General features: G+C 41.9%; 1 protein-coding gene across 1 annotated transcript in view; it reads right to left on the reverse strand.

Annotated features, from left to right (window-relative positions):
• The window catches only part of LOXHD1 (lipoxygenase homology domains 1), a 439,720-nt gene that overhangs the window by 333,088 nt on the left and 80,222 nt on the right, over window positions 1-26,410 (reverse strand). The window contains exon 7 of the mRNA XM_030192909.1: window positions 10,486-10,600. Coding sequence (XP_030048769.1) covers window positions 10,486-10,600 — 115 coding nt within the window. The remainder of the gene's footprint in view (window positions 1-10,485; window positions 10,601-26,410) is intronic.

The following is a 26,410-nucleotide window of genomic DNA, read 5'->3' on the forward strand; positions in this document are numbered from 1 at the left end:
TTACCGCTTACGGCGCCATCTTGACACGCCCCCCTCACGGAAAGACTTTTAAAACTGAAACCCAGGCTGTTGAACTGGGGGAGAACTTGGATTTAAAGGGAAGTTTTTTACTTGTTGCTTTAGTTGGGAAACTGAATGGGACTTTAACCCCTTGAACTGAGATTTTGTGGAGTAGGGGAAATAAACTGTTTGGAACTAAAAGCTGTGTTGTCTGGAAGGACTTTGTTTGTGGACTGCTAAAGGGAGCCTACCACCCCTGAAGGTTTGCTACCGGGAGGACAGTTATTACAACATATATGAGGAAATATTTCTCTACTGAGTTTTACACCAGCTCAACAGCAGGTGCAGGTTTTAAGAAAGTGCTGGTTTTGGAAAGTCATTCTCCCTAACACCATGTAGCTTAATTCTACCTTCAAAATGAAATCAAGTTAAAATTGTGGTCACACTGCTTAATTGGTTGCACTTCTACATGTTGGTTTGCAAAATGGGACAGTTACATAAGGAAGTTGTGACATCCACTCATTAACGTGTAATTGCCAACATCTCCATGTGGAAGCTGGCAGGTCAGTAGCGTTCATTTGTTTTGTAAAATGGATGCGCCCACTGCACATGCCAGCAAATACGCACACACACACACTCCTTCAAGTGTTTTAGAAAAGGCTTTCTACAATGACACTGGAATCGCACACTTCCGATCTCTACATTATAGGTACAATGGGGCTGTTTATCATGTAGCAATCCAGTATTCAAACCAAGTATATGCAGCTACTTAGAGCTGGGAATGTGTGTGTGTGTGGGGGGGGGGGGGGGGAGGAATTGTGCATTGGCTTTTCAGATAGGGTTTGAGGGTGTAAGAGTCCAACCCTTGAAACTAATGCTTAGCCAGTGTTCTTGCATGTTATTTAAGATGCTGGTGCGGGGGAGTGGGTTCTTTATTCTGAAATCATGTTGCCTTGTTTGGAATTGTTTGTTCTCAGTTTCTTTTTTTTTTTTTGCAATAAAAAGATTTCATAATACAAAACGATAATTACATTGTAACTTTGCAGTTAGAAACACTCTAACCCAAGCCTACTAAGCACCTACACAACCCATTACACTAGTATTCTCTAAAAAGAAGTAGGCATCTACTTTATAGAATAGGCTCCATTTAAGTACATAAGTAATGCCATGCTGGGAAAAGACCAAAGGTCCATCGAGCCCAGCATCCTGTCCATGACAGCAGCCAATCCAGGCCTAGGGCACCTGGCAAGCTTCCCAAACGTACAAACATTCTATATATGTTATTCCTGGAATTGTGGGTTTTTCCCAAGTCCATTTAGTAGTGGTTTATGGACTTGTCCTTTAGGAAACCGTCTAGCCCCTTTTTAAACTCTGCTAAGCTAACCGCCTTCACCACGTTCTCCGGCAATGAATTCCAGAGTTGAATTACGCGTTGGGTGAAGAAACATTTTCTCCGGTTTGTTTTAAATTTACTACACTGTAGTTTCATCGCATGCCCCCTAGTCCTAGTATTTTTGGAAAGCGTGAACAGATGCTTCACATCCACCTGTTCCACTCCACTCATTATTTTATATACCTCTATCATGTCTCCCCTCAGCCGTCTCTTGGCACCTAAAATAGGCATCTGTTTATAGACTTGAGAGACAGACACCTAGATTACCAAGGTCTCATGGGATATACTTACCTACTGTGCCTAAAACCTGAGTTCAAGTGCTGCACTAGCATTTCTATCAGGTAGCCAGCCTCTGGCCAACTCAGCTATCCATCTACTTTCAGTTAGTAAATGAGAACCCGGTTTTAACTGGGGGGGGGGGGGGGGGAAGAGATGACTTGGGAAGCCAATGGCAAACCACCCCACGAATAGCCTGTCAAGAACCTTCACACATGGTATCTCCCATAAGTCATTCACAATGTGGTACTCACCTACAGGGGACTATATTTACCTTTTCTTAATGGAATAGCCCTCGATCGTTTGCCCATTACTGACTGCGATGTCAGGACATAAGAGAAAGAAGTATGGACAGTGAGCTGGAGATAATTTTAACTGCACAGCAGGAAGCACTTATAGAAAAGAGATAGCCAAATTGCCATATTGAAAATCTGTCACATTCACTCATTGATAAATTAGATAATGCATTTGTCAGCACACACAGCAGCACAGGCTGAGTAACTGAGTGTTCCTAGGCTGTGCTGTGCTCTCATGCCTACTCGTTTTGCTGATATGGCCTTCATCTTAATAGATAAATAAAAACTAGAGACTCATTTCTACTTTATTTTGCTTATGGTAAGTCATTATAAACTTGGGTGTATTTTTACTGATCTACTGCGTAGGAAAAAAATAAACATTAGAAACACATGACATATCTCGCCATGCCTGGACTGTTTCAGTGCCAGCTCACAGGCATCGTACAAGCAGGCCTATAATGACATGTGTTTCACTACCAGCACACAAGCACAAAAACCTGGTGTAATGACAGCTGGTACGGTAGCGTCCTCTTTGGAAAATGCATGGCAATTTATCTTTTTATCATGTTTTTGACTGATCATGATATAAAGGCATAAAATGCTATGCAATCAGAGTCATTCCATCAATAAAATAGATCAACGTGTATCAGGAAGATACATGAGATTTCATCATTTTGCCATACCATAAAATGTAGGGAATATACTTCTAGAGAGCTGAGAATCAACAATAAACAAAGCTCTTTTTAAAGATGGTTTTTTCTCCTTTTGGGAGCCTACAGCAAAAAGAGTCCTATTCAATAACAGTCTTCCTTCAATTTAGGGAATTCAGATTATTTATCTATTTAAAATAAAAACCCTGGGACTGCCCAATATCTACATCTGAATCTGATCATAAAGGTTTTCTCCCATTCTGTGGATCCTTAGTTAACAAGGCTGTTAAATATCACCACAAGTCTAATTTGTCCTATAAGGACTACATGCTAAGGCACTGGTATAACTTGTATGGAGTGGGGGTTAAATTAGCACTGGCGTGATAGCATGAGGCTTCGGAATTCAAACATGCGTGGGATAAGCATAAAGGAATCCTGTGCAGAAGGAATGCATCCTCAGGAGCTTAGTCAAGATCGGGAGGCGGGGCTGGTGGTTGGGAGGCGGGGATAGTGCTGGGCAGACTTATACGGTCTGTGCCAGAGCTGGTGGTGGGAGGTGGGACTGGTGGTTGGGAGGCAGGGATAGTGCTGGGCAGACTTATACGGTCTGTGCCCAAGCCGGTGGTGGGAGGCAGGGCTGGTGGTTGGGAGGCAGGGATAGTGCTGGGCAGACTTATACGGTCTGTGCCCTGAAGAGCATAGGTACAAATCAAAGTAGGGTATACACAAAAAGTAGCACATATGAGTTGTCTTGTTGGGTAGACTAGATGGACCGTGTAGGTCTTTTTCTGCCGTCATCTACTATGTTACTATGGTATCTCAGTAGCTGGTGTTAAGCAATGGTTACAACTCCAATAGCAATGACATAGTTGCATTGGACTTCCAAAAAGGCTGAAGCAACCTGCATGGAGGTACAGCTGTTAAAATCCAAACTTCAGTGAGTACAGGGAGGCTAGATGTTTTGAACACCAAGCTTATTATCTTACTGGCTGTAGTTATTATTAGATCACTTGATTATAAGACACAGAATGTTCCTGGATGTTTAAATTAAACATTGATCTCGTACAATTCAAAGCTAAAGACAAGGCCTGAAAAAGCCTACTACTGGAGGTGGTGAAGACCTGAACTTTTAACAGATTTGGGGCACACATAGGCCAGATATGGAGGTCAATGTTTGGAAAATTGTTGAGAGGTCACATAATAGACAGTGGGGACGAAGGGAGATGAGTTGCTCACAACCCAAGGGGTTTATCTACTCAAAGTGGAAGCATTTCAGCTAGGAGGACAGATGCCCTAGCTGATCTCTTATCTGATCTGCCATCAAGCACTATAGGGATAATTGTAATAAAGTGGGTGCTAACACTGATATGCTGAATACATATGTAAATGATTAGAATAATGGTATATATGCAGATATGTGTTCACATATGTGCATAAATGTCAAAATTCCACTCAAGCACTATTCTGTAAATACGTGCATATTTTACATAGCATGCATGTGACAGATGGACAGAATTCACACATGCACATAACATATAGCCTTCTATAAGTAACATGCATATCTCCAACATGTGAGCAAGTAACACCAGCTCTATGGCTAGCATAAATGCTCATGCCTAAATTATAGACATATATTTTACCTATTACACTAGTATTCTGTAAGGGACAGTAGGTGCCTTCTTTCCTTTATAGAATAGGCATCTCATAGGCACCTTCTGGATGCCTATATATAGATGCACTATTACAGAATTGTCCTTTATATTACTATGATATCTTAGATGAGTTAGCACCTTTAAGAATTAAGGAGAAATTATCTCGATCTTTAGATAGATTGATTGGTTCGGAATTATTGACCTTGAAGTGAAAATGCAGATCATTGGAAAGAGGATGGCAGAAACATCCATGCTTGGCCAATAAAGAGAAATGGAAACTTGCCAATAAAGACTATAAGAGTGCCTTAACATTAAAGAGAAATAAGTATTATTCAAAATTAATAAATGGTAAATCAACGGATACTAAGATGCTTTTTAAGGTTCTTTCTAATCTTACTAACACAGATAAACTTATCAGTTGATGGTAAACCATCAGCCATTCAATTAACAACTCACTTTGCCTCTAGAATTGCTACTACCAGAAGGTTTTTTTAGTCTAATTTTGAATGGGATCCTTTAGACTATTCTTTGAATTTTATCCGGGTAGATAAAATCTGGAAAGATTTTTCTAATATTTCTTGGCCTATATTGAATACTCTATTTAAGAAAATATCCTACTTCATATTGCAGTTTAGATTTTTGTCCGCCTTATGCTATGCAAACAGTATCTGCAAAATTTTACGCATTATTGTTGAATTGGCTGCAAACAACTTTAAAGAATGGGATTTTTCCTTCTTATATGGGAAATAATATTATAACCCTCATTCTGGAGAATACAAAATAATCTAGCCAATTAATAACAAATTATTGGCCTATTGCTTCTATTCCTCTGATGTGTAAACGTATGAAGGGAATAGTGCCGTTTACAGAATAGTGCTTAGCATCCATTTTTTTCAGCATCATATATAGAATTTGGTCCAATATGCCTGGGAATTGCAGCAATATTATAAATAAAGCCTGAGAGATACCACCAGGGACTTCCATTAAATTTCTAGTAAAAAAAACACTATCAGCACTCATCACTAGGAATATTTTTCCCATATTATGCACATGACACAACTACCTTGTAAATGGGCTCTTTTAAAAAGGAGTTTCCATCCCAACCCTGAGAGCCATTTAGAAGCAGGCACTCTAACTGAACCCAAAAAATGGCTACAATTGAATTTCAAGTGAGATATGGCAAAACAGGTTTGAAATTTCATGTATTTTCTTTACCATTCCAACACCATTTTCTTTACAGAATCACATGTACGAGTTGCTTCATGAGGAGGAAAATGGTCTTTTGAGGTTATAATGTAAATTAGCGCTGGTACCTCTTCTCTGTGCTGTAGAAAGGACAAAACGTGATGTTATGACATTGAGAAAACAGAGGGGCTGCACATTTTCAATTAACAGCAATACATCTAAGGCATACTAGAAAGAATAACATGCTGTACCATCCCAAAAGTTATAATCACATAGCTTGGTTCTGGAGGCAGAGGCATCAAGAGAATCAATTCATTACTAGTTTAAGCAGGTAAAATATCATCGTTTTTATTATCTGCAAGATGAGCTAAAAGGATAGAAAACATCATTATAAGAAACTAGTAAAAAAGGCCCGTTTCTGTAGGCAAGGAAACGGGCCCTAGGCAGGCAATTCTTCCCCCCCCCCCCCGCACTACGGCCCCCTTGCCCCCCCTTCACCGAACCTGTCGCCCCCCCCCCCCGGACCACCGAAAACCGCCCACCCCGCGGACCCAACCCCCCGACAGCCAAAGTGTTGTTGTGCCCTTCGCGTTCCTTCCTCATCTTCTCTGGAAGTTCCTGTGCTGCATGCGTCTGACGTCAAACGCATGCAGAGGAACTCCTCCCCTTGCCTTGGAATCAGCTGTCATGACGTCAGTGACGTCAGTGCGTCTCTGCCTAGCAGACCACCTCCAGCCTAGGGAGCCACGGTCCCAGGCACAGAACGTTGGAGGTGAGAATTATTATATAGGATATCGTAATATAATACGACAAAGCCTGCCAAACCTTTCTTAAAGATTTCAAATTTTTAAACCAGTGTTTATTCCTTTTATTTATGAGCCCAATTCTGCTGGCTTTTCCAGTTTTTCTGATACATAGAACAGCCACAATTGAAATACATGATATATATTTGCATACATTAAGGCTATTTTTTCCTAAGGACATAAAGAGGCTGGAATTGGTATAGAGAAAAATTGTCACAACGGTAAGAGGTTTCCATTAGAAGGCATACGAGATCCTAAATATGAATACTCCAGATGAGGGGGGGGGGGGGGAGAACTCTCTAACACCTGTGCAACCAACTCCAATATACTAGTATTAGGAGACATTAACCTTCACCTAGAAGACCCAAACTCTTCCAACGCATGAGAATGCAAGGAATTCCTCCATTTATGGGATCTCAAATGGCCACAAATGCAAGCAACCCATGTCAAAGGGCGCACACTCGACATCATCTCACACAAACTGTCAACAGACCAGAACCTAATAATAACAGATACTAAATGGTCAGAAACACCATGGACCAATCACTACAAACTAAACCTATCCCTAAAATGGCGGAAGAAGGGTTCATACCGCACATAAGAATGCACAACCTACAGCACAAGAGGCCAAACAGACTCGAAAACATTCTGGCAACAGATATACAATAACGACTGGACAGCGCAAACGGACTCCACAGGCTACCTCACAGAATGGGATAGAAAATGCAGAAGCATACTTGACGATATAGCACCCTTACGAACAAGAACCTCACGTAGGCATAACCCTATACCATGGTTCAACAATGAACTGAAAACACTAAAACTACAATCCAGGAAACTCAAACAAGCCTGGAAAAAATTAAAAGATGATCACACACTCAATGCATGGAAACAAATGCAAAGAAAATAAAAATACGCAATAAGACAGAGCAAAAGGTTATACTATAAAACTAAAATAGGGCCAGATTACAAAGACACGAAGAAATTATACCAACTCGTGAACAAACTACTAGACATCATAGCAGTCACTACAATCAACACAGACATCCCATCTGCAAACAAACTTGCTAAATACTTCAACGAAAAAATTGCTAACCTACGCAACATATTACCTCAGGACAATACCGATATCGAAAACTTCATCAATGGTCTAGACCCAACCCCTGGAGAATACCCAGCTGACTGAACTTGGTCAAACTTCACTCTCCTTACCTCCGAAACAGTCACCCAGCAGATCAAAAGGTTCTCCAACACCCACTGTAAATTGGACACCTGCCCCAGCTACCTAATAAAATCCGCCCCTGACCGCTTCATAGCAGACCTCACATCCTATCTAAACTACATGCTCCAACAAGGTCTCTTCCCTAAGAAAAATGACAACATCCTACTCACCCCAATACCAAAAGATACCAAGAAAAATATCAACGAAATCACTAACTACCGCCCAGTAGCATCTATCCCACTAGTAATCAAACTGATGGAAAACATGGTAACCAAACAACTCACTGATTATATAAATAAATTCTCTATATTACATGAATCACAATCAGGATTTCGCCCCTCCATAGCATTGAAACAGTACTAATTACTCTCCTAGCCAAATTCAAGCAGGAAATAGCAACAGGTAAAAGCATACTTCTCCTCTAATTTGACATGTCCAGTGCATTCGACATGGTAAACCATAATATACTACTAGATTACTTCGGGATTGGAGGAAATATACTTAGTTGGATTAAGGGTTTTCTAACCACTAGAATATGCCAAGTGAAATCAAGTTCAAACATATCATAACCGTGGAAAGCAGACTGCGGAGTACCTCAGGGATCACCACTATCACCGATCCTTTTCAACCTAATGATGACCCCAGAAGCCGAGTCCTTATCCGACCAAGGCCTTAACCCTTTCATCTATGCGTACGATGTCACAATATACATTCCCTACAAACTTGATCTAACATAAATCACCAATGAAATTAAGCACGGCTTGAACATCATGGACTCATGGGCAAATGCATTTCAACTAAAACTCAATACAGAAAAAACACACTGTCTCATCCTCTCATCCCAATACAACATAAACAACCCCACAACCATAAGCACCCCAGACTACACCCTCCCCATCTCAGATAGCCTGAAAATCCTTGGCGTTACAATCGACCGCAACCTAACACTTGAGAGCCAAGTGAAATCCACAACAAAGAAAATGTTCCACTGATACAGGTAAATCTCTTACATTGTCTTCTGTAAAGACTGAAGCAAAAAATTAGTTTAGTCTCTCCACTATGGCCTTGTCCTCCCTGAGTGCCCCTTTTGCTCCTTCATGATCTACTGGTCCCACAGATTCCCTCATAGGCTGTCTGCTTCTGATGTACTGTGAGTTTTTGCCTCTGTGGCAAGTTTCTCTTCATATTCTCTTTTAACCTTCTTTATCAATGCTTTGCATCTAACTTTCCAGTGTTTATTTGCTGCTTATTTTCTTAATTGATGTCCTTTTTCCATTCTTTGAATGATGTTCTTTTAGCTCTAATAGCCTCTTTCACTTCACCTTTTAACCATGCTGGCTATCATTTGCTCTTCTTTCCACCTTTGTAAATATATGGAATGCATCTGGTCTGAGCTTCCAAGATGGTATTTTTAAGCAATATCCATGCCTGATTTAGGAACTCTTATACCAAACCACATTAGTAATTCCCAGGGTGGCAAATGCTCTGCAGCACATTGAGTCGCATTTGCTGTGCAGGAATTACTAGTGTGGTTTAGTAAAAGAGACCCTTAAAGTTTTAACCTTTGCAGCTGATCTTTTTAGCTTATTTTTAACCAGTTTCCTCATTTTATCATACTTGCCCTTTCAAAAATTAAATGCTGCTACAGGAGATTTCTTTTGTGACTTCACTCCAGATGAAGTGTAGGCTGTGGTGGAAAGTTCAAGTTTAAAACTATGGGGGGGAAAGGGTCTTAATTCAAACTGTCTTTATCAATAAACCTACAATTTCTCTTTTATACCCAGTTTTTAAATCACCAAAGCACTGAGCAAAATAATGTTCACTTACCCAGAGAAATACCCTTTTCTCTCAGAACGTTGGGAATTTGTGATTTTAATGGGCTTCTTTTGCAAAGCCATGCTGGTGATTCCCGTGCGGCAAATGAAAGGAAGCCCATAGGAATTGAATTGGCTTCCTCACATTTGCCGCACCTAGACTCGACAGCATGGCTTTATAAAAGCATATGACATTGCATCAGAATGAAAGAATGCTTTCATAATTTGGTCATATAAGCACATGCTTTCTGTGCTCTTCAACTGACCATATTGAAAGCTTTTTTTTTTAGCAAATGTTTTAGGGGCACTTTTACTACGGCGCGTAGGTACCTACTTGCACCCAATGCACGTCAATTTGGAACTACCATCCAGCTACCATGTGCCCCGGGCGGTAATTCCATTTTTTTAAAGTGCATCCAATACGCGCAGCAGAAAATATTTTTTATTTTCTACCACGTGGCGCTAACCGGGCGGTAATCGGCAGTGCACACGCTGATGATTACCGCCCGGTTAACTCGTGAGACCTTACTGCTAAGTCAATGGGTAGTGGTAAGGTCTCAGACCCAAAATGGACGCGAGCCAATTTTATTTTGCCGCACATCCATTTTGGCCAAAAAAAAGGCCTTTTATGCAGGTGTGCTGAAAAATGGACCTGCACACGTCCAATACATGCGCCTACAACAGCACAGGCCATTTTTCGGCACACCTTAGTAAAAGGACCCCTTAATGTGTTGTTCTAGCAATGGTCATTAAATCATCCTGTCCCCACTGAGGTCAGGTGACAAGGCAACCCCACCCCCAATATTCATCAGCATTCAGTTTCAATCCAAGAGCCAAGAAGAGAATTTCCTCAACCTTTAACTGAAAGCCTCCATTTGATTTTACACTTGATCTTAGCCAAAAGTCCAAGGGCTGTCTGGGATAATAATAATCTTCATAAGTATACTACTGATAGTCTAACAGTTTACAATGAAGTGTTTGAGTTCAAAAGAAATTTGCCTGATTCAAGAAATTCTAGTGGGCTCCTTCCTCATCCTTGTGGGTTTGTGTACATTATCATATGTGATACAATATAAAATCAAATTCTGACAAAGATGTTGATGTCAGTAAAGACACTCAGCCCAGTATTTTATGCATCTGCATTCATAATAGCTGCAAAACAGCTGAAAAGCCACAACAAATTCTTTTGCTTACTTGCTGGTAAGATGGATCTTTGGAGTTATCCCAAACTCTCCAAAGAGAGTCACAAAGACATTAGCATCTGTGCCTGCTCCTCGAACATCTCCAGTCACAGTCACTACCTCATACACTGAGGGCAGAGAAAAGAATGACAGAAGTGTGGTAAATCTACAAGCCAGAAACCTAGAAACACTCAGAAGTTCAGGTCTACACCCAAGAGAAGAGAACAGACTGACTAGTGACAAGCACAATTATCTTCCAACATTAACTATCCTGCTTATAATCGAACGAGAAAAATGCCCAAGTTCCGACCTAAATCGGGAGATGGGCGTTTTTCTCACAAAAACAAATAAAGCGGTATAATCGAAAGCCGAACTTTGGACGCTTTCAACTGCACTCCGTCGCAGATGCGGACAAAGTTGACGGGGGCGTGTCGGAGGCGTGGTGAAGGCGGAACTGGGGCGTGGTTATCACCCGAACAGAGATGGGCGCCTTTCGCCGATAATGGATACGTTTGTAGCTAGAATTTAGGGCACTTTTCCTGGACCCTGTTTTTTCACGAATAAGGCCCCAAAAAGTGCCCTAAATGACCAGATGACCCCCAGAGGGAGTCGGGGATGACCTCCCCTGACTCCCCCAGTGGTCACTAACCCCCTCCCACCACAAAAAAATGATGTTTCACAACTTTTTACTTTCACCCTCAAATGTCATACCCTCCTCCCAAGCAGCAGTATGCAGGTCCCTGGAGCAGTTGTTAGGGGGTGCAGTGGACGTCAGGCAGGTGGACCCAGGCCCATCCCCCCCTACCTGTTACAATTGTGCTGCTTAATGCTTAGTCGTCCAACCCCCCCAAACTCACTGTACCCACATGTAGGTGCCCCCCTTCACCTCTTAGGGCTATAGTAATGGTGTAGACTTGTGGGCAGTAGGTTTTGAGGGGGATTTGGGGGGCTCAACACCCAAGGGAAGGGTGCTATGCACCTGGGAGCTCTTTTACCTTTTTTTTTGTTTTTGTAAAAGTGCCCCCTAGGGTGCCCGGTTGGTGTCCTGGCATGTGAGGGGGACCAGTGCACTATGAATCCTGGCCCCTCCCACGAACAAATGCCTTGGATTTATTCGTTTTTGAGCTGGGCGATTTCATTTTCCATTATCACTGAAAAGCAAAAACGCCCAGCTCACACCTTGGCGAATAACACATGGGCGTCTATTTTTTTTTAAAATACGGTTCACTCCGCCCCTTCACGGACCCGTTCTCGGAGATAAACGCCCATGGAGATAGGCGTTTCTGGTCGATTATGCCGCTCTATGTCTATCAAGCACTCTTTCCAAAGACATATTTGCAAGAAAAGCTGCAGCCTGGAATCCTCTCAGTGCTGGTCAAATGCATGATATTGCAGGAAATATTTACGATACTGCTCTTACAAATGGGAATTTCTTTTTCCTTGACAAGAAAAGGGGCATTTATTTATTTTATGCATTTATTTATTTTATTCATGACATTTATACCCCGCATTAGCCCGAAATAGACTCAAGTTCAATGTGGTTTACAAACTACTACTACTACTACTACTATTTAGCATTTCTATAGCGCTACAAGGCATACGCAGCGCTGCACAAACATAGAAGAAAGACAGTCCCTGCTCAAAGAGCTTACAATCTAATAAAGTGAATAAAAGATAATAATGTACAGAATATAACACAAATTACAATAAGTTCAAGAAGCAAATTAATACATGTGCAGTAAGTAATGAGAGATTTAGACTATCTCAAGGACAAACAAATAATTAAGGGTGGATAGGTGAGAGCATAATTAGGCAACACTAGATTATCAGATTTGAAATTTGTATCCTCTTGCTTTTCTAGATGGATTGCTCTGTTTCTTTTTTCTGGATAAGACTGAGGCATAGAGCAGTAAGCCCCATAGTGTTATGGGTCATTTTTTGGAGGACTTCAACAGAAGGCGATGGCCTCTTTTGAGGCGATTTTCTGTAGGATCTCTTTTGGAGTCATAGATATAAATCAACCAGGACTCTACAGAGAATCATCTTCTGCGGGTCTCTTATAAGAAAGACATAGGAGCTTTCTTACAAGAGATGTTTTAAGGCTTGCTGTGTGTGATAGAGAGATTTCTATGCTTGTTGTGTGGAACAGAGAAAGTCTACCCTCTAATGAACATAGAAGTGTTACACTGGGTCAGATCAATGGCCCATCAAGCTCACCATCATGTACCCATAAGAGCCAGGATTAAACGTGCTGGAGCCCAGGGCAGAATTTTGGAAAGAAACCTCAAATCCAACCGGCAGGCTGCACATCGTTTAGATTTAGGAAGGCTTGGGGCCCCTATAGCATGGAAGCCAAGGGTAATTGCCCTGTTTTACCTCCCCTCCCCCTCAACACTGGTCCTCTTAACATTGGTCAGTTTGGATCCAGTAGGAAAGCCATGAAATCTAAATAGGAAATCTTTTTTTAACTCAGTCATTGATGTGCCCACATTTTCTGGCAGCAAAATTAATAGTGTAATTATGTAATTATGCATCCACCAAAAACAAAATCTTACTAGTTCCGAGAGAAGAGGACATTTCTCTGGTAAGTGACCACTATTTTGCTTTATGCTTTGGGAACTTAAAGTTTGGGGTTTAAAGGAGGAATTGTAGGTTAGTATTAGGCAAAATAAAAATATAAAAATTTAATCAACTAATCTTCATAGTCTTTTCCACTTAGTTTTAAAAACTTTGTACCACAGCATTAATAGATAGAATCTAGCAGGCACTGCAGGATCTAGTTTAGTCTTCCCGCCCACCCCTAGGACATCTCTTCATTTATAGTCAGTTATTGTAAATAGGGTAACAAGCAAGGAGTGCTCTTACAGAGTTATCCTTAATTCTGTAGCAAGTTTTAAATTATTGAAAAACTCAAAAACACTAAGATGGAGTCAGCAGTCCAGCAGCGAAAGTGGTGCTATCCAGTCTTTTGCATTGAGTGTCACATGAATGATTACCTCCTAGTTGGTGAGATGTCTTATGTGTGTGCCCGATGCAAAGAGCTCCTAGCTCTCAGAGAACGTGTCCGTTCTCTTGAAGCTAGAGTAGCAGACTTGGTGAAGCAGAGAGAGACAGAGAGGTACATAGAGGAGACCTACATGGATGTTGTAGAGAAGTCCCACCTCCAGTCTGGTAGCCCCTGTGCTACCTTGGAGGAGGGAGGTCTCCTAGAAGGACAGCATCACCCTGGTGAAGTAGGAAGTACTCCTGTAGCCAGGACCTGCCCACCAGGGGATGTACTATCCTCTCACACCGAGATGTACTCTCCTCCAAGTGCTGCTGGGAGGGAAAGGTTAGGACAGCTGTTGTAGTTGGTGATTCAATCATTAGGCATATAGATAGCTGGGTGGCTGGTGGACGTGAGAATCGCCTCATGACTTGCCTGCCTGGTACAAAGGTGGCGGACCTCACGCGTCACCTAGATAGGATTTAAGATAGTGCTGAAGAGGAGCTGGCGGTCTTGGTACATGTGGGTACCAATCACATAGGAAAATGTGGGAGAGAGGTTCTGGAAGCCAAATTTAGGCTCTTAGGTAGAAAACTCAAATCCAGATCCTCTAGGGTAGCATTTTCTGAAATGCAACCCGTTCCACGCGCAGGGCCCAAGAGACTGGCAGAGCTCCAGAGTCTCAATGCATGGATGAGACGATGGTGCAGGGAGGAGAGTTTTAGATTTGTTAGGAACTGGGCAACATTCTGGGGAAGGGGGAGCCTATTCCGAAAGGATGGGCTCCACCTTAACCAGAGTGGGACCAGGCTGCTGGCATTAGCATTTAAAAAGGAGATAGAGCAGTTTTTAAACTAGAAACGGGGGGGGGGGGGGGGAGGCTGACAGTCGCTCAAAAGCACATGGTTCGGGATAAGGTATCTTTCAAAGATATCACTAAAACAGGCAAGATAGGGTATCCTGACAGTGAGGTTGCAAAAGAGACCGTAGTAGATCAGGTGTCCTTAAATAAAAAAAAATAAGACAAAAGATTGCAAATTAATATTGTCAAGTACTAAACTTGATGTAAATAGGAACAACAAGCATAGTTTGAAATGTCTATATGCGAATGCCAGGAGCCTAAGAAATAAGATGGGAGAGTTAGAATATATTGCACTAAATGAAAAATTAGATATAATAGGCATCTCTGAGACCTGGTGGAAGGAGGATAACCAGTGGGACACTGTCATACCAGGGTACAAATTATATCGTAGTGATAGGGTGGGTCGAATTGGTGGAGGGGTATCATTGTATATTAACGAGAGCCTTGAATCAAATAGATTGAAATTTCTGCAGGAAACAAAACACTTTTTGGAATCACTGTGGATTGAAATTCCATGTGTAAAGGGGAAAAGGATAGTGATAGGAGTGTACTACCGTCCACCTGGCCAGGATGAACAGACGAATGCAGAAATGTTAAAGGAAATTAGAGACGTAAACAATCTGGGAAACATAATAATAATGGGTGATTTCATTTACCCCGATATTGACTGGGTAAATGTAACATGGGGCATGCTAGGGAGGTAAAATTCCTTGATAAAATCAAGGACAGCTTTATGGAGCAGCTGGTACAGGAGCCGATGAGAGAAGGAAAAATTCTAGACCTAGTCCTTAGTGGAGTGCATGTTCTGGTGTGGGAGGTAATGGTGCTGGGGCTGCTTGATAACAGTGATCATAATATGATTGGATTTGATATTAGCTTTGAAGTAAGTATACATGGAAATCAAATATGTTAGCGTTTAACTTTAAAAAAGGAGACTTTGATAAAATGAGAAGAACGGTGAAAAAAACACAGAGGAGCGACTGCGAGGGTCAAAAATTTACATCAGGCGTTGATGCTGTTCAAAAACACCATCCTGGAAGCCCAGGACAAATATATTCTGTGTATTGAAAAAGGAGGACGGAAGACCAAATGACAGCCAGCATGGTTAAAAAGTGAGGTGAAGGAAGTTATAGAGCTAAAAGAAAATCCTTCAGAAAATGGAAGAAGGAACCAACTGAACAATAATAAGAAACAGCATAAGGAATGTCAAGTCAAATGCAAAGCACTGATAAGGAAGGTTAAGAGGGACTTCGAAAAAAAAGATTGCGTTGGAGGCAAAAACATATAGCAAAATTTTTTTTTAGGTATATTAAAAGCAGGAAGCCGGCAAAAGAATCGGTTGGACCGCTAGATGACCGAGGAGTAAAAGGGGTGATCAGGGAAGACAAAGCCATAGCGGAGAGATTAAATGAATTCTTTGCTTCGGTCTTCACTGAGGAAGATTTGGATGGGATACCGGTGCCAGAAATGGTATTCAAAGCTGACGAGTCGGAGAAACAATGAATTCTCTGTAAACCTGGAGGATGTAATGGGGCAGTTCTACAAACTGAAGAGTAGCAAATCTGGACCGGATGGTATTCATCCCAGAGTACTGATAGAACTGAAAAATGAACTTGCGGAGCTATTGTTAGTAACATGTAATTTATCCTTAAAATCGAGCGTGGTACTGGAAGATTGGAGGGTGGTCAATGTAACACCGATTTTTTTTAAAGGTTCCAGAGGAGATCCGGGAAATTATAGACCTGTGAGTCTGACGTCGGTGCCAGGCAAAATGGTAGAGACTATTATTAAGAACAAAAATACAGAGCATATTCAAAAGCATGGATTAATGAGACAAAGTCAACATGGATTTAGTGAAGGGAAATCTTGCCTCACCAATCTATTACATTTCTTTGAAGGGGTGAACAAACATGTGGATAAAGGTGAGCCAGTTGATACTGTGTATCTGGATTTTCAAAAGGTGTTTGACAAAGTACCTCATGAAAGACTCCAGAGGATAGGAGGTAGTGTCCTATTGTGGATTAAAAACTGGTTAAAAGATAGAAAACAGAGAGTAGGGTTAAATGGTTAGTAATGGAGAAGGGTAGTTAGTGGGGTTCTCCAGGGATCTGTGCTGGGACCGCTGCTTTTTAACATATTTATAAATGACCTAGAGATGGGAGTAACTAGCGATATAATTAAATTTGCTGATGACTCAAAGTTATTCAAAGTCAAATCGCGGGAGGATTGTGAAAAATTACTGTCAGGCTTCTCACAGAAGAACAGGGTTTGTGAGCCCTTGGACCACTGCCGTGGAGCGGCAGTGGCAGGCAAAACCACCCCCAAACCAGAGGCAAGGCAGAACAGGACTGGAACCCTGGACTGGAGTTGCAGCAGAGGCAAACAAGCTGGGACAGGCAGAGCAGGAACAGCTAGACTTCACCTGCGCTTGACCGCCGTTCCCCAGGAGTTGAGCCCCTGGGTGCAGGCGGCCGGCAGGACTTACAGGACAGGGCAGGAACTGGATACCAACAGGAAACACACAACAGAGTCAGGAATAAAAGCTGCCAGGCAGCCACTAAAACAGAAACACAGACAGGTGAGAGTCAGGACTGAAAGTTATTCAAAGTCGTTAACTCGCGACAGGATTGTGAAAAATTACGGAAGGACCTTACGAAACTGGGAGACTGGTGGCTAAATTGCAGATGACGTTTAATGTGAGCAAGTGCAAGGTGATGCATGTGGGAAAAAAGAACCCAAATTATAGCTACGTCATGCAAGGTTCCACGTTAGGAGTTACGGACCAAGAAAGGGATCTGGGTGTCGTCGTCGATAATACACTGAAACCTTCTGCTCAGTGCGCTGCTGCGGCTAGGAAAGCAAGTAGAATGTTGGGTATTATTAGGAAAGGTATGGAAAACAGGTGTGAGGATGTTATAATGCCGTTGTATCGCTCCATGGTGTGACCGCACCTTGAATACTGTGTTCAATTGTGGTCGCCGCATCTCAAGAAAGATATAGTAGAATTGGAAAAGGTGCAGCGAAGGGCGACTAAAATGATAGCAGGGATGGGACGACTTCCCTATGAAGAAAGACTAAGTAGGCTAGGGCTTTTCAGCTTGGAGAAGAGATGGCTGAGGGGAGACATGATGAGGTATATAAAATATTGAGTGGAGTGGAACAGGCAGGGCTTTTTTTGAGGGGGTACTTGGGGGTATTGAGTACCGGCACCTTTTCCATTGTCTGCTAAAATTGACCCATGGTCCTCAAGTTTTAATGAAAGAGCTCAGGCTCCACACATCAATTCTGCCTTGTCATAGAGTTTGTGACTGGTTGCAGGGGGCCTGGCTGCTATGGGGTGGGTCTCCCAGTGATCACCCCACCCCTGAAGGATGGCCTGGCATTAGAGTACCGGCACCTTTTTCACTAGAAAAAATGCACTGGGAACAGGTGGATGTGAAGCGTCTGTTCATGCTTTCCAAAAATGCTAGGATTAGGGGGCATGCGATGAAACTACAGTGTAGTAAATTTAAAACAAATCAGAGAAAATATTTCTTCATCCAATGCGTAATTAAACTCTGGAATTCGTTGCCAGAGAACATTGTGAAGGCGGTAAGCTTAGCAGAGTTTAAAAAGGGGTTAGATGGTTTCCTAAAGGACAAGCCCATAAACCACTACTAAATGGACTTGGGAAAAATCCACAATTCCAGGAAAAACATGTATAGAATGTTTGTACGTTTGGGAAGCTCACCAGGTGCCCTTGGCCTGGATTGGCCGCTGTCGTGGACAGGATGCTGAGCTCGATGGACCTTTGGTCTTTTCCCAGTGTGGCATTACTTATGTACTTATGTAAGCTGCCAAGCAGCCACTAAAAAGGAACACAGACACAAGACAAGGAAATGCAGACCAGAAACAAGACTAGGAACTAAGCAATACAACCAAAGCTAACTACACACAAACAAACTAGAACTGGGCAAGAAACTCAGACTAGAACTGGACTAGGCAGAAGTGCACAGAGCACACCCACATACCAGGGACCTTAGACGATGCAAAGGCAAACACAGAAGTTTCCAGGTGGCTAATAAAGCCCATCAGCAGCTGAAGTTCACAGGAATCACAAGGCAGCTACGGGTGCTGTTCAGGCACAAACAAGAAAAGCAAGTCTGGCAGCCTGGAAGATCTGGACCGGACTGGGCTGAAGTCTGGAACGTGTGACAGTTCATAGCAGCCACCGGTTCAGGCTACCAGAGGGCGAGGTGAGCACAGACAAGGAAACAGTCACCACCGTGACAATTACAAGAGGACCTTACGAGACTGGACGTCTAAATGGCAGATGACATTTAATGTGAGCAAGTGCAAAGTGATGCATATGGGAAAGAGGAACCCGAATTATAGCTACGTCATGTAAGGTTCCACGTTAGGAGTCACAGACCAAGAAAGGGAACTAGGTGTCATCATTGATGATACGTTGAAACTTTCTGCTCAGTGTGCTGCTGCGGCTAAAAAAGCAAATAGAATGTTAGGTATTATTAGGAAAGAAATGGAAAAAATGAGGATGTTATAATGCCTTTGTATCGCTCCATGGTGCAACCGCACCTCGAATATTGTAGGAACACAAAACAAGACTGATAAAAACGTCTTGATTTCTCCCTTGAAACAGTTAGTGGAGCGAAACGGGTCCCCCTCGGGAGTCATTTGAAGAGACGTTTGACAAGTATAAGTTAAGTCACATCACTTTTGTTATGCCTATAATGTTACCATAATCGGAGTACAACAGGAGGTTTTTTAGGTCTGTGATGAGCTCAGCCTACAGTGTGCCCTATGACTTATCAATGTGTCTTGGCATCTGGGTTTTTTGAAACCTTTTCCTCCTTAAACAAAAAAAACTAGATTATCGAGTAAGGTATTCTTTCAACACATGTGGAAGGTTACTTGCAGTTCTATATTTTGATTTACATGTGTCAATGTTGCCATTAGTGCACAGCCATATAAAAGAATTAGCAGGCGTGCACTTACCACTACCCATTTTGCAAGTGGTAAGGGCTCACTTGCTATTCCTGTGCTAACCAGTTAGCACTCAGTAATACAGCCCACTCTCCTCCCCCAACACATTTATTCAAAAAATAAAATATTTTTTAGAATGTGGTTAGCATGCACACATTGTGGCATGTGGCACGTACGACAGGACACCTGAGCATTCTCATGGCATGCCATGTCAAGCTGCATTAGGTGCACATTAGCATCTAATGCAGCTTAATGAAAGGGTCCCAAAATTAGTTAAAGGAAAAGCAAGCTAGAGTAATTGGTTAAATGTTCTGTTTGTAAGGACAACAAAAGTGGAAATATGCAATCTTTTCTGAGTACTTAGGTCCTTTGCTCAGACAATGAATGAAGCTTCGGTTGGGAAACTGCATATCTTTAAACTGCTTTGTTAGGTTGATTTTGACTAATTTTCCATTAACTAATCACTCTCAAAATTAAAATAAAGTGAGAAATGAGAGAGTCTATAAAATGATGACCTCTTTCATTAATCTTTTAATTTTTTTATTTAAATGTTTATTATTGAAATCTCTACTGTAATATAAGCAATAAAATCATTAATTCAGAGTTGCAAAATGTCAAAGAATAGTGAAATATAAATGTTTTAAATTAAAATAAATTAATCTGATTCCAAAGGATGAAACTGGAAGAAAGCATGAAGCTCACCTTTCTTCTTGTTATATTCCTCTTCATCATCGTCAGAAGAGGCTGACTGATATTGCAGAAGATCCTGTTCATACATCTCCAGATAAGTCATGGATTTCTTCCCTTTCTTGTTTTTTTCAGTTTTCCCCCTTTTTTTGTCCAATGTCTCTTCACTGCCCTTTTCTTTTTTCTTCTGCTTTTTTCCATCTTCCTTCTCGTCTTCATTCTCCACCCGTTCCTTGGACTTAGATTTCTTTTTCATAGAGGATGAGGATTTTGTCTTGTCCTTCTTCTCAAAGACTTCCTTGTCCTCCTCTTCCAGTTCAATTTCCTCTACCTCCCTTGCTCGATTCTTTTTATTTTTCTCTTTCATATCATTGTTATTTTTCTCCTTACTTCTTTTGATATCCTTAGCTATAACATGTTCTTCAAATTCTTCCTCGTTCTCAACTTTAGCTTGCTTGTTCTTGCCTTTTTTCTTGGTTTCTTCACCCTTATCCTGTTTTTTCATTTTTGTTTTTTGAACTGGCTGTTCAAACTCTTCAGGGTCTACTTCTGAATCCTCCCCATCTGAGGTACTTTGTGCTCGTGTGCCCTTGCCTTTTCTCTCTTCTTTGCCAACTCCATTAGCAACTGCTTTGCTCTTCTTCTTTGGCTTCACTTGTGCCTCTTCCACATCTTCCTCCCCCTCCTCTTCTATTTCTTCTGGCTCTGGAGTTTTCTTCTTTTTGGGTGCCATGATTTATTCATATGGTGTATATGAAGAGCTTTCTTTCTTTCTTTAGGTGCCCAGTTGCCCCTAGACCAGCATCAAGTAACAGTCAGGTCAAAAATGCCAAAACTGGCCAATCAAGGCAATAGCCCTTAGTTAAATAGGCCAAACTCTTTCTTCTCTTAAGACCTCACAAAGTTTAGTCTCTCTCTTTCTTACTACCTGTTGTAGTTTGATCTCTCATGAAAAATTGCTTTTCCTTATTTGGTTCATGTGGACAGAAGAGAAGGCAAAATGAAAAAGGAGATCTGCCAGGCTACTTTATCTTACTAGCCTTCATTTCCTCTCCATTATTCATGGTGTCAGGATCGACTTACAAATAAGGGATGTCTCTGCTTTACTGGATTTTTGATGAGTTCTCACATTATGAGAATTACCAGCTAAACAGCAAGGCTTCAGTTCATTAGATCTCTGCTAGAAGTTGTCCATAGCAAAATAAAACCAGTACAAACTTCAAATCACCATCACCTATATTATTGCATTATAATTTCCTTCACAATGAAACAAGTTTGTAGTTAATTAAGCCAGAAGAAGGAGAAACAATGCATTCTACAGTCTCTTCCTTTAATTTTTGTAAAGCCTTATTTTCTAAGGAATTTCCCCCCTACAAGCAGAGAATGGAACATAATATTAGCTAGTTTTATTACTTTTACCTTGCTCTGCAATATGTCGTTCATCTGGCTACCTCACCAATGGGGCCCTTTTACCAAGCTGTGGTAAAAAATGGCCTTGGCACACTATTTCACGGCATTTTCGCATGTGCTAAGGTCATTTTTACCACAGTCGTAAAGTGGACAATTTTCTATTGTTTATATTAATGGTCATGAAAAAATAAATTACCACATGAGCATTTACTGCCATCCATTTTGTAGGTGGTAAGGGCTTACGCTGTGTTCCTGCGCTAACCGGTTATTGCGTTAACATAGATGCGCTGTTTAGCACCAGAATTCCCACTCTGACACGCCCCCTTAAAAAAACTTTTGCACACGCTTAACGTGTGCATATTTGGCAGTTACTGCAGGATGCACTCAGATGTCCTGTGATATGCCATTTTTAGTTACATTAGTGCCTAACACAGCTTAATAAAAGGGCCTCCAAGTCCTGTCACTTTAAATGATCAACTATACTACTACTACTACTTATCATTTCTAAAGTGCTACTAGACGTACCCAGTGCTGTACACTTGAACATGAAGAGACAGTCCCTGCTTGACAGAGCTTACAATCTAATTAGCACATACAAACAGGACAAATAAGAGATAAGGGAATATTAAAGTGAGGATGATAAAATAAGGGTTCTGAATAAGTGAATAAGGGTTAGGAGTTAAAAGCTGCATCAAAAAGGTGGGCTTTTAGCTTAGATTTGAAGGCGGCCAGAGATGGAGCTTGACGTACTGGCTCAGGAAGTCTATTCCAGGCATATGGTGCAGCAAGATAAAAGGAACGGAGTCTGGAGTTTGCAGTGGAGGAGAAGGGTGCAGATAAGAGAGATTTACCCAGTGAACGGAGTTCCTGGGGAGGAATGTAGGGAGAGATGAGAGTGGAGAGGTACTGAGGAGCTGTAGAGGGAATGCACTTATAGGTCAATAAGAGGAGTTTGAACTGTATGTGGAAACAGATAGGAAGCCAGTGAAGTGACTTGAGGAGAGGGCTAATATGAGCATAACGACCCTGGCGGAATATTAGTCGTGCATCAGAGAAGCATCAGCTAGTACAGCAAGTCTTATGAGATTACATTCACTACTCCATCGATTGTGAGGAATAATTAATGCAAAGAAAAATACACCAGAACATGTGAGTGTCTTTCTGTCCTGTGAAAATAATGAGGTGTGAATTAACACAATTTAAAATAAATCCCCATCCTGTGTGCCCTGTGCAATATTTTAAAAGTACACACCTGTTAACAATTATGTCTCCCAAAACATACTTGGGAAAAATTAAACTAAATAACTATTCATACATCTAATCGTTAATATAATTATTTAAATTTAGATTGTGCTCAGTCCATATCCATTACACCCAAAGCGTTCCCAGGGAAAGCATGTGGTAGTGTTTAGATGGAACCATCATAGCACAGCCTGTGTTCCACCTCCTCAAAATGTATGCGCACACACCTACTGTTACTTATAATGCAACTTGCAGTTAATGATGTTTCAAATTTTTTTAAAAAAACAGATCTTATTAAGTCAACTATATAGTCAATATATAGTTGACTTCATAAGATCTGTTTTTTTTTTAAAATTTGAAACATCATTAACTGCAAGTTGCATTATAAGTAACAGTAGGTGTGTGCGCATACATTTTGAGGAGGTGGAACACAGGCTGTGCTATGATGGTTCCATCTAAACACTACCACATGCTTTCCCTGGGAACGCTTTGGGTGTAATGGATATGGACTGAGCACAATCTAAATTTAAATAATTATATTAACGATTAGATGTATGAATAGTTATTTAGTTTAATTTTTCCCAAGTATGTTTTGGTAGAATATTTATATTTGAGGACTTGGGTAGTCTATATGTTTTTTCTTCCGGTTGAGTAGTAACAATTATGTCTCCCCAGTTTTGAAATAATAGAATTGGAAAGAAACTTACACAGAAAAAAAGTAGATAGGTGAAACCCCTGCATATGGCACTGTGGGATATTTTTTTCATAACTCTTAAATTTAGCACTTCTGGCCAAAAGTCATGCAGGATATTTTATTTTATGCAGAAGAGGCATGAAATGAATTACTTGGCCACAAGATGCACTGTTTCACATTCGTACAAGAAAACTATCCTGCAAGATGTATGCACTTTTTATCTTAAACTTAAATCTGATCCTAAGGATGCTGTATAGGAGTCAAACTACTAAAGGAGGTCAGTTTAGAAGAGTTAAGAGCCAGTTCACATCTATAAATGGGCACATGCTATTTACACATGTATATCCACAACATACAGAAATTTCAAGAGAGCATATTCTGGATGTGCTGTGGACAGACTTAAAATTTACATGTACTGCTCATTTTCCCTCTCCTTCCATTCTCTATTTCTGTGGATAACATTCGCATCCTCCCTGTCTCCTCAGCTCATAACCTTGGAGTCATCTTTGACTCCTGTCGGTCTTTCTCTGCCCATGTCCTTCCTGAACACACTATCAAAACCCTTGTTAATAGTCCCTCACGTTTAGATTACTACAGCTTGCTTCTCACAGAAAACCATCTCTCTCCTCTTCGGTCTGTTTAAAATTCTGCTTCACAACTTGTCTTCCGCCAGTGTTGCGACACTCACATAACCCTTCTCTTCAGGTCACTTTATTGGCTCCCTGTCCATTTCTGTGTACAATTCCAAATTCTTCTTACTGGCTTACAAGTGCATGCATTTTGCACCTCCTCACTATCTCTCCACCAGTAGCGTAGCAGGGGGGGCTGCCACCCGGGGTGGGGCGGTTCGCCGTTGCACCCCCCCCCCCCCCCCGGGTGCAGCACAATGACACCCCCCCCCCCCGACCAGCTCCCGCACCCTACCTTTAAAAGGAATATCGGGAGGCGAGGCGCAGCGCCTCTCGCCTGCCCTGCACGTAAAAGAAATGTGGACCGTCGGGCCTTCTCTCGCTCTGTCTGTCCCGCCCTTGCGGAAATAGGAAGTTGCGTCAGCGGAGGGCGGGACAGATAGAGTGAGGGAAGACCCGACGGTCCACATTTCTTTTACGTGCAGGGCAGGCACGAGGCACTGCGCCTCGCCACCCGATATTCTTTTTAAAGGTAGGGTGCGGGAGCTGGTCGGGGGGGTGTCGATTCGCCGAGGGGGGGAGCTGACAGGGAGCACCCCCCCCTGAGCTGACACCCGGGGCGGACCGCCCCTCCCACCCACCCCCCCCCCCCCCCACCCCCCGCTACGCCACTGCTCTCCACTCTTATCTCTCCCTATGCCCCTTCCCGGGGAACGGGGAACTCCGTTCATCGGTAAATCTCTCTTATTTGTACCCTTCTCCTCCACTCCCAAATCTAGATTATGTTCCTTTTCTCTTGCTGCACTGTATGCCTGAAATAAACTTCCTGAGTCAGTACATCAAGCTCCATCTGTGGCCACATTCAAATCTAGGCTAAAAGCTCACCTTTTTGAGGTTGTTTTTAACTCCTAACTCCTATTCAGTATCCATGTCTGTTTTAATCATTTCCACAATAAATAACTCCCCAATCCCTTATTTGTCCTGTTTGTCTGTCTTGAAGAGATTGTAAGCTCTGTTGAGCAGGGTCTGTCTCTCACATGTCTGCATACAGCACTTGTCACAAACTTGGAACATCAAGCGTGGAACCAGATACATGGGTCAGTGACATGCTTAATCCCTCATTTTAGAGTACTTACAGTTTGGGCACGTCTACATCTGGGGGCGTCTACAGTTTAGCACGCCTATGTCTGGGCACGTCTACAGTTTAGCACGCCTACATCTGGGCGCATCTACAGTTTAGTATGCCTACACACTGGGAGCACCTACTCTGACATCAGACGCCTTCACTTTATAACCAGGAACTTCTCATCACATCTTTATCTCAGCTACTACCTTCTTGGTGTCTCATGTTATTTTCCTATTGCTCTTCTTCCTTGCTGACTACTGCCTGGACCTGACCTCTGTTGGATCACTGCCTGACCTGACTACTGCCTGGACCTGACCTCCACTGGATCGCCGCCTGTCCTGACCACTGCCTGGACCTGACTCCTGCTTAGTTCTCTCCTCACCTCCTCCATCTATCAGTACCTGAGTCCTTCTCACTCGCCTGACTCCTTAAGTCCTGTTGGCCACCCGAACCCAAGGGCTGAACCACTGGGGAACAGTGGTCGCTGCAGGTGAGGCGTTGGGTTTCTGACCGCTGGTCTCTGGATCAGCACAAGGGATCACTTACAATTCTTGACATCTGTGACAGCACTGTGTACATGCACTAAGCTATAGAAATAATAATAGTAAGTAGTAGTAGTAGCAGTAATACATATATATTTTTTAATTCCTTGACACTCTTGATAATATGTTAGCAGCAAGATGGTTGTCATTTGAATGAATGAAACCATTGGTTTACGTTTCAATGTCGAGACACAACCCCCGAGGAAGTCGTTAGAGTGAAACGGGTCTGGCCGCCATCGGGTGTCAGTTAAGTGCTCGACTTTTCCTGTTGTTATTTATAAAACACAAGTATAAGGAACAAGAATGTAGTTTAACTACTGCTGGTTTGAGAAATAGGTGTTACATTTGAACCAGTGGCGTAGCCAGACTGCCAATTTTGGATGGGCCTGAACCTAAAGTGAGTGGGCACAAAATTTTCTCTCTACCCCCTTCCCCAGCAAACTTTAGTCACACTATTCAGATGCATTTGTTACACAGGGGTAAAGTGCTGCTTTTCAGTGCATCAGGTTTCAGAAAATTTATTTAAAAGCCTAACACCCTTTTCAATGAGCTTTCAGAGGCCAAAACCTCCTGCCTCAGGTCAGCATAACGCTGTTATGGTATCCTCTCCTGACCTAAGGAAGGAAGTATTGGTCTCTGAAACTTTATTAACACAGGTACCATATTACTTTATCCTAAATTAAAAATAAAATTATTTTCTTTACCTTTGTTGTATGGCCATTTACTTTTTCTCATTGTGTTGCTCCCAGTCTCTAGATTCTGCTTTCCTTCATCTTT

This window comes from Microcaecilia unicolor, chromosome 2, assembly GCF_901765095.1.
Source record: "Microcaecilia unicolor chromosome 2, aMicUni1.1, whole genome shotgun sequence".
Classification (NCBI taxonomy): domain Eukaryota; kingdom Metazoa; phylum Chordata; class Amphibia; order Gymnophiona; family Siphonopidae; genus Microcaecilia; species Microcaecilia unicolor.